Raw genomic sequence first — 9,027 nt, 5'->3', positions numbered from 1 at the left:
TTAAATTTTTCCGAAGTCAAAATCTTCACAGTTTTGGGGGTAACCGCACAATAATCATGCTCCCACTTATTTTAGTTTCCAAAACTTTTTTAAAAAATATCGCATCAAATATTTGAACATATAAATAGAGCATTAAATATAATATAGATTAAAAAAAATTACACAATTATAAGAGAAAGTGTAAGATGAATCTTTTGAGCTTAATTAGGCTATGATTAGCCATAGGTGCTACAGTAACCAACATGTACTAATGACAGATTAATTAGGCTTAAAAGATTCGTCTTATAGTTTCTCGACGGAATCTGTAATTTATTTTTTCACTTATATCAAAAACTCTTTTCAACATATAATCAAATATTCGACGTGATATTTGTTTCAAAAAATTTTAGTTGGAATTGGATGCACCCTGATTGCTGGCTTGTTTCCCGAAAGAACCACGCAAGATACTCCTATAGTTTTAGATCCTCTACCCTGCAGCACATTGACGAGACAGAGGACACACAGGATGACCTTCGATTCGTGGATGGGCCATGGCCATGGCCATTGGCTAAGCTCGGATCGAGGTAGACGAAGACGGACGAGACCCCACGCGCTCTGCACGAGGCCTCCTCCGACCGCACGCCACCGAGAGTCTCGATCACGGGGTCAACAGCGGCGGGCCCCACCTGCCAGCGCCCCCTGGCCTTCGCGGAAAAGTAAGACGAAAACGGGTCGGGGGCCCACATGGCGGGCCCACTCCCCGGACCGGGGCCGCGGTCAACAAACCCGGCGTTTGTCAAGGAAATACGATTAAGAGCTAGTATAAAAATAGCGGGCTATAAGCTGTCTAAATGCTTATATGAAGAAGAAAGGAGATGGAAGAGAGTGTAAGCGAGTTGTAAGCTTGTATCTAGCTCGGACACAAGAACCAAAAAACTTTATAAGAGTGATATGTAGATCATGCATTAATGATAAAGAGCTAACTACTATATGAATGGAAAATAAAAGCTATAAAAATATTGTATTATTAGCCTTGCTCTAATAATCAAGTCTTTGGAGACACAGTAATACTCTTCATCAATCATCAGGATTCATGACGCACACATATCTTTGCCGGTCTTTACGTGCCAGCGACTCAACAACACCATTGCTACTGTTTTTTATCCACATGTCAGTATACTCCAATAAAACATGACAGATAATTAGGGACGGCGGAGTTCGAGTTCCCGCTACCCCTATTTAAACTATTAGAGCCCCACAACCCCCTAAAATTTATAACAAAGATTAATAGAAAGGTGTTGAAACTCTATCTAACTTGTTCAGACTCCTCTAATATCGTTAGCTAGATCAGTCACTGCAGATAAGTATATATTGTTTTTTATTATCTAAATACTTGTGTTTTTCTATGGATAAATTAAACTGTGCACGTACTATTATTGTTTGGAACAAGTTAATCATGAATTTTTTCAAACTTTCATCCCTGCGGATAGTTTTGTATAGAAAAATTATATTATATAGCTAAAATAATATATTAATAATATGTAGATAGATCTTTTAAATATTAAAAGTACCTGAAATATTTTTGACAAAAAAAATCAGCATACGAGATGAGACTGTAAATTCACCATCACCGTTGCCTTCCTTTAAAGAAGTATACAACTATACATCGTTCCTTAACAAGTTTATATAACAACGTAAGTAATTTGAGTACAAATGCTGCCTTCTGTAAAAAAGTTGATTTTATATATAATTCATAATAGATGCATTAAATAGATAAGTAAGAGAAAGTTATTAGAAGATAAAAATAGAGCCAATCTTATATCTAATTCATCGTACATTTGAACTCTTAACACTACTTCTTCTGGATGAGCATACAGGACAGTTAGATATGTGATTAAACTCTTTACATGTTCGCCAAAACAATAGAAATAAACAAATCTAAAAAATATGAATATGTCTATTGTTGGGTCCCACATGAAACAAACTCAATAGTAATACGCAAAACGTTGTTAAATGCGTTATTTCATAGAAATTTCAAATTCGATATATCCATTCCTTTGTTCTAAAACAGATTATAGGATTTCTTCTTTATAGGAACCCTATACCAAAATAACCCAACCTTCTTGGTACGATTCAAACATAGTTTTTTTTTGTTCTTGAGAACACTTGGGTGCATTTATATTAGACTTGTTTAGTTTGCTAAGAAAATCAATCATTTCAAATATTAATATATTTCCGTCAAAAAATTAATATATTTATGTAAAAGTCCATTGAGTTAATAATTTTAATAACCAGATAAATCCATCCTATTTCATCATAACATATTTATTAGTAATTGTTCATCAAATTGTTCTATGATAATCAATATTGAAATATAGTGATTCACCCATGGTACAATTATTTTTTTTCTCATGTCATTAGTTCTGTCTGCAGTAAAGCCCCGGGTTTTGATTAACCAGGAGCTCATCATGCTAACCAACCTAAATACTACCAGCGGAGCAAAGTTGAAGTTCTACAAAAGTTAGGGGGTGTTTGTTTCCATCCGACTATCTTTAAGTCGCTGTTATATCGAATGTTTGGTACTAACTAAAAGTATTAAATATAGACTATTTATAAAATCCACCTCATAGTCTGTTCATATTCTAGACTATTTCGCGAGACGAATCTATTGAGTCTAATTAGTCTATGGTTAGCGAATGTGATGCTACAGTAAACATTTGTTAATCGTAGATTAATTAGGTTTAAAAAATTTTCTAACGAAACAGCCTTTATTTATGTAATTAGTTTTGTTATCCGTCTATATTTAATACTTCTAATTAACGTTCAAACATCCGATGTGACGGACTTAAAAAAAAGTTACATAATCCAAACAACCACTTAATCAAATCTAATAAAACTTAACAAAAATTAAAAATAAATTGTACCATGGCGGCCGGGACATTTCACACGCAAATTTCTGCCCCACACCAGGGGCAAAACCGTAAAAACCCTTTCTTTACTAACAACAACATCGAAGACAGCATCTCGTTGACCCTTGTCCTTGACACTGCTGACCCCCACGGAGAACAATTCCCAGCCGCCCATCTCACCAATCCAACGGCTGGGATTTCTCCACGTCACCCCTCCCTCCAACCAAAAGCAGGTTACTTTTTCGCGCAGGTCCCTCGGAATCTCCAAAATTACGTTTTTTTATGCCTCCGAGCTCTTCCCTTCCAAGCGGAGCTCCAAAGCTACGGTTTTTATTTTCTTCCTCTCTTCTTCGTCTTCTTCTCCAACTCCTCTCTCTCTCTCTCTTTCCTCTGCTCTTCTTCCTCCTCTCCTGCGTCGCCTCGTCTGGTCCTCTCCGAGCTGGGACCGATCCACTCCGCAGCCGGTGGCCGGACGCGTCCGGGAAGGATGGGCCGCGCGTCGGCACGGCGCCCCGAGCAGGTGAGCGAGCAAGACGAGTTCTTGATTCTTTTTTCTTTTTCTTGTTTTCTTCTCCTCTTCCGGCGACGAATTCGGTGCGTTTCTTCGGCGACCTTCCTCTCTGCCGGCCGACGGTGGGTCGTCCCGTGGTGGGTGGCGACCGCCGGAGCGGCGGCCACTTGGGAACCCGGCCGCCCGCCGTTGATCGGCGGCTGGCTGGGCTTCCCCCGGGCGCCGGATTTGATGGCGGCTTGCTCGGCGAGCCGTCTGCTTTGGTCGCCGGGATGTGCCGCGGGGTCTCTCGCGTTTCTTGGAGGGGTTTCATGGAGATCTGTGTAACTTGTCTTCTTGTCCCGTGTTGTGTTTTTTATTCAGATCTGAGAGCAGCGAGAAGCGGAGGCCTTTTTCTGGTTCGGTTTAGCTCCGGGCGGCCGCCGGCGATGGAGGAGGAGGTGGAGGCGGCGAACAGGGCGGCGGTGGAGAGCTGCCACAGGGTGCTGGCGTTGCTGTCGCAGCAGCAGGACCCCGCGCTGCTAAGGAGCATAGCTTCAGAGACAGGAGATGCCTGTGCCAAGTTCAGGAAGGTGGTCTCCCTCCTCGGCAATGGCGGCGCCGGCGGCGGTGCAGGCGGCGGCCGTGGCGGCGGCGGGCACGCTAGGGGCAGGATAGCCGGGAGAAGCAGCAAGCCAGCGGCGGTGTTGAGAGAGAAGGGGTTCTTGGAGAGGAGCAGCAGCAGTGCTCATCTAGGGATGATGATGGCTAGTGCTGCCACTCCATCTACTAGCTCCGCGCATTTGCGCAACCGGATTGGCGGCGGCGCGCCGGAGTCGTCGTCCCGGGGGCTTGATTTGGTCAGCTCGAGCAGCAAGGGTGGTCATCAGTTCGAGCCTCCGAAGCTGGTGCAGCCGCTGTCGGTTCAGTTCCAGTTTGGCGCCACTGCACATAGGTACCCATTCCAGCAGCATCAGCAGAAGTTGCAGGCTGAGATGTTCAAGAGGAGCAACAGTGGGATCAGCCTCAAGTTTGATAGCCCCAGCGCGACCGGGACGACGATGTCGTCGGCGTTCATGTCGTCGCTTAGCATGGATGGCAGCGTGGCTAGCCTGGAGGGGAAGCCGCCGTTCCATTTGATCGGCGGCCCCGTCGCGAGCGACCCGGTGAATGCTCACCACGCACCCAAACGGCGGTGCACTGGGAGAGGGGAGGATGGAAGTGGCAAGTGTGCCACAACGGGAAGGTGCCATTGCTCAAAGAGGAGGTAAGCTATGTTCTTGTAGTTCCTGACCCTACTATGGCTCTCATTTGTGGGGGTTGAGCATTATGTGCTTTAACTTTATTCATGTTGTTCTGTTCTTCAGGAAGTTGCGAATTAAGAGGTCAATTAAAGTGCCTGCCATTAGCAACAAAATAGCAGACATACCTCCAGATGAATATTCATGGCGTAAGTATGGGCAGAAGCCGATTAAGGGCTCCCCTCATCCGAGGTATGAACTAAAAACTTTAATCTTAGCAAAACGCGAATCCTTGGTTAACTAATGTCAGTGGTCAACTAACACTAAAAAATATATCTGTATCCTTTTTTTAGTCATGATGTGGTATTCCCCATATTGTACCTTGAAAGATGCCATGCCACATCTGCATCAGGCACTCATTGTGCTCCTTTACCTGTGGAATAATTGTTTGTGGATCCTCCACTCCACTCCACCTTTTCCTAATTTCCAAGTGGATCTATAGCCAAGACGTGTTGATACCTTAGTCGCGGGCACAATTAATTATAACCAGCTTAGTGGATTAGTGGATCATGACAGTCTTTTGCTATTTCTTTACTCCTGTGTGGAAAAACAAAATATCAATCATGGGGGGACCTAAAGTAGTTATATTGTTAATGTAACATGGATTTGATCAGCATGCTTGTCTATCTGCATCCTAATCTTGATTGCCCTCATCCCCCACCTCATCTCAAGCTTTAAAGTCTGCACTTAATGATAGGAAAATGTAGCTATGCCATGATAGCATGCACATGTTGTTGATTCTTGATTGTTTCTCCTACAGCACATCATCTTTATCTGCTGACTGCATAGAAGACCGATTGGGCTGATTTCTCGAATCCATTGCAGGGGTTACTACAAATGTAGCAGCGTCAGGGGCTGCCCAGCGAGGAAGCACGTCGAGCGGTGCGTAGATGACCCGGCGATGCTCATTGTGACATACGAAGGCGAGCATAACCATACTCGGCTGCCAACACAGTCAGCCCAGACCTAGGGAACCCGTAGTATTTCGCGCAAATCCATTCTGGAAAATGCAGATGCTCCAAGCTTTTTCTGGGGGATGATCGAACCAGCCATGTGAAAGTAGGTCGGCAAACTGTGAAAGTAGGAGTAACAAACAGCGGAGCCATTTGATGAGAGCCTGGTCATTTGCTTGGGCCCTTACTGAACTGCTACAAGCCATTGCTGCTATGGGTGGTCTCAATATCTACTGTCCAAAGTGGGGACATACAAGTTGTTGTTCTCTCTTTGATGAGCTGTGGCACATCAGATTAAGAGAGGATGGAGGAAGAACATGTGATTGGACAGTGACCTGCGAGATTTGCTCAAAGAAGGGGGATTAGGTTTGAAGAATTCGAAGGGAAGATTTGACAAAAGGAAGTGAACAACTGAACAGTGTGTAAGCCTGGAAAAGGATAAGCAGGATTTGGCTTTTAGCTTGCACAAGTTTACTTGCAATGACTTGCCTCTGTATGTTGCTTTTGCTTTATTGAAAGATCAAATTTCTTTTGGCAGAAGAATCATTCCAGCATTAAAGGTGCTTCTTGCTAACATACTGACACACTTGGACCATTAGGTTTTTTTTTTCCAGGTGTTAGTTGTTGGGTATGATTTCTCAGTCGTACTGCTGCTTTTGTGTAAAGCATTCCATGTTAATGACTTTGACATCATCTGCTATCCTTGGGTTCTTTAAAAGCTCTGTAGCCTACACAATAAATGGAATCTCACAAACATCAAAGATTAAAATAGAAACAAACCTTGGCTAGCAATAAAATGGATATCTCTGTACTATTTTTCATGACTTCTTTTATGGCATTGTAGTAGTGAAGTCTACATCACGTTTTCTCAGGAAATTGAAATTCAACAGGAACCCATGTCAGCAAGTGGTTTACATCTAGTAAGCTTGTGCAAATATTCCTGACCCATATGCTTGTTTATTCTTCCCTCTGAATGCTTCTAACAACATGGGGTTGACGATTGAACACGTTACTTGATGCTTACAACATGGAGTCTTCCGGATATATAATTATGAATGCGAGTCCGTACATGCATGGTTGCACTGTGGGGGCAAACGAATTGAAGAAACCTATAATTGGAGCAGCTCACTGGACAAAAATGCCTCACCAACCGATGATTTATTGTATGGTCAACTACGCTAATAATAACTAGTAGAGCCCTAAATCGACCCATACGTGCAAGCCTTAATTTGGTGGGAGTTCTCAAGCATTTCCATGTGACAACTATTACAGGGAATTGAATTCATTTCTCTATTAGTAGTACTGTGTTAGTAAAGAGTGAGTTTTTTTGTTTCTTAAAGCCTGGAACTAGGTTACAACAAGTGTGTCTAAGAGAGGTCAAGGAGATGATTTAGCTTCAAGCAAAGGTTCAGCTTAAAATTCGTAGTGTATTCTGACTTCCAAGCAAGGGTATAACATAGTGGAAAACTATTATGTAGCAAATAGTTAGCACCCTCTCCGCTTTTGTGTATGTGACCATGTCCTATGTTTTCCTTGTGAAGCATGAAATCTTAGTAATTGCCAGGCAATGGAGTTTCTTTTTCCAGGTTGATTCCTTTCTTATCAAAGCTCTTGTTGAAGGACAGGACAGGCTAACTTGCCATCTTATGGTTTATCATTGTTACCTTTGCTAATGATTAATACATTGATCAGCAAGCAAAAAGGCCTTGGTCGATCGGTACATCATAGCAGCATGTCTGACAGGCTACAGTTATAAGGTAGGATCCTCAAACAGCTATGCATGTCTGACAGATATGAGATATCATATCACACGAAATTCTTCAGAAAACAAAATGACAGCCAACTGGTTGGTGCATCTTTTATGATCGAAACAGAGTTAAACAGACCTACTAGAGGGGGTGAATGGTAGAGAAAACCAAAACCCAAAAATCTTTCACGGAATAAAAGATTAACTCTGGTTAGCCGCTCCTGCGATTACCTCTGGTAACGCCGTCCTATGCCGCCAATCTGGTTACGCCGCTCCTGAGATTAACTTGATCGCGTTGCTTCTATACCGTCAATCAGGTCGTCGAGATCCAGAGAAATACCGGTAGATGAAAGCAGAATATGTAGATTGAATGCTCTCAACTTTATTGCTTCAACTAGTATTTACAAAGTGCAACAACAGCACTCCTCTTAAAATTGTTGATCTAGAATCAACAACTATTCAACTCTAATTTTCTAATTCTAAATATCCAAAAGCACACCGAGGGCATACCCCTCGGTACCTATTTATATCAACAAAATCTATCACTGACTAGGAATCAGACTCCTTATCCTAGTAAAACTCATCTCCAAAATTATCTCCAATTAGAATCCAAAACCAAACCTCGGTGCAACAGTACCCGCGTGCTACGGTACCCGAACATGAACAGTACGCGGTCGCTACAGGAGTCCCACTCCGCTATAGTAATCCGGATTCGCTATGGTAACCCGCGGCTACAGTAACCCGACTTTACTGTACCAACTCATTTTCGTTTTTTCTCATCTGATCTTGATCCAATTTACTTCGCGATTTTCCCGATGCTTACACATACAACATGTGAAGCCCGTTACGACTCCATCCCACACGGTGTTCCTCCACCATGTGCCATCTCGTATTCAACATCGTCATCCGGCATTCTTGATCGTCCGGACCTCAGCTCCTCCCTGAGCTTAGTCACGATCCCACCGCCGTTGACTGATATTGACCTCCGAGAATCACGACTCTACTCCAACCATGTCACATGGCATTTCGACCATCCAGACCTCGGTTCCTCCCTGAACTTAGTCATGGTCCGCATCCCGACTATCCAAACCGCAGTTCTCCCTGAACCTAGTCATGGTCCTCACCAGCCATTGACCACAGTTGACCTTAAGTCACCTGCACACACAGAGACAAACAAACCGTTTCTGGGCACACATATCGCAACCTGACCCACATTAGTCACACACACTCACACCAACACATATCTGTTTCCAAACCAAACTCTATCAATTTACAAGCCAATTATTTATCACAAAATATAGATCATGACTATGATCTTACCCATCTTCCTCCTTTGCAGCTTTCCTCGTGACACTGAATAGCAAAAAAAGATAACAGGCTGCCAAATTGGATTTGTCAAGATATTTTTTTTTCTCATCAACTTGCGAAATCATGATCTAGTGCTCCAGAGTCTACCACCCCACATTAATTTAACCCGATTCTTGACATGATGATGTCGACATTCCAGATACGACGTCAGCCGCTAACGAATACAAAATTATCTAGACTTTGAGACACTTGGGCAATTCATCTCTTTGTCAGAGAAAAAAAGACACTCTAGTTTTCTCACCTAGAGATGTGACTTGCAAGAAACCAAGTTTGGCTTTGT

The 9,027-nt window shown here is 42.9% G+C and overlaps 1 protein-coding gene across 1 annotated transcript; it reads left to right on the top strand.

Moving 5' to 3' along the window:
* Positions 1-3,250: 3,250 nt before the first annotated feature.
* On the top strand, positions 3,251-6,350 carry LOC102715630 (protein WRKY1). Its single transcript, XM_006664106.3, has 4 exons — positions 3,251-3,408; positions 3,763-4,645; positions 4,746-4,871; positions 5,505-6,350. The coding sequence occupies exons 2-4, from the start codon at positions 3,828-3,830 to the stop codon at positions 5,647-5,649; spliced, it is 1,089 nt and encodes a 362-aa protein (XP_006664169.1). The 5' UTR covers positions 3,251-3,408; positions 3,763-3,827; the 3' UTR covers positions 5,650-6,350.
* Positions 6,351-9,027: the final 2,677 nt, after the last annotated feature.

Source organism: Oryza brachyantha, chromosome 12 (assembly GCF_000231095.2).
Source record: "Oryza brachyantha chromosome 12, ObraRS2, whole genome shotgun sequence".
NCBI lineage: Eukaryota > Viridiplantae > Streptophyta > Magnoliopsida > Poales > Poaceae > Oryza > Oryza brachyantha.
The sequence above is the reverse complement of the archived record's forward strand: the minus strand, read 5'-3'. Positions and strand labels throughout refer to the sequence as shown.

Excerpts from the sequence above, each read along its gene's own strand:
- LOC102715630 (XM_006664106.3), top strand. The coding sequence starts at position 3,828 with ATGGAGGAGGAGGTGGAGGCGGCGAACAGGGCGGCGGTGGAGAGCTGC. Across the intron at positions 4,646-4,745 it reads TGCCATTGCTCAAAGAGGAG|GAAGTTGCGAATTAAGAGGT; the intron begins GTAAGCTATGTT and ends TCTGTTCTTCAG. Across the intron at positions 4,872-5,504 it reads AAGGGCTCCCCTCATCCGAG|GGGTTACTACAAATGTAGCA; the intron begins GTATGAACTAAA and ends AATCCATTGCAG.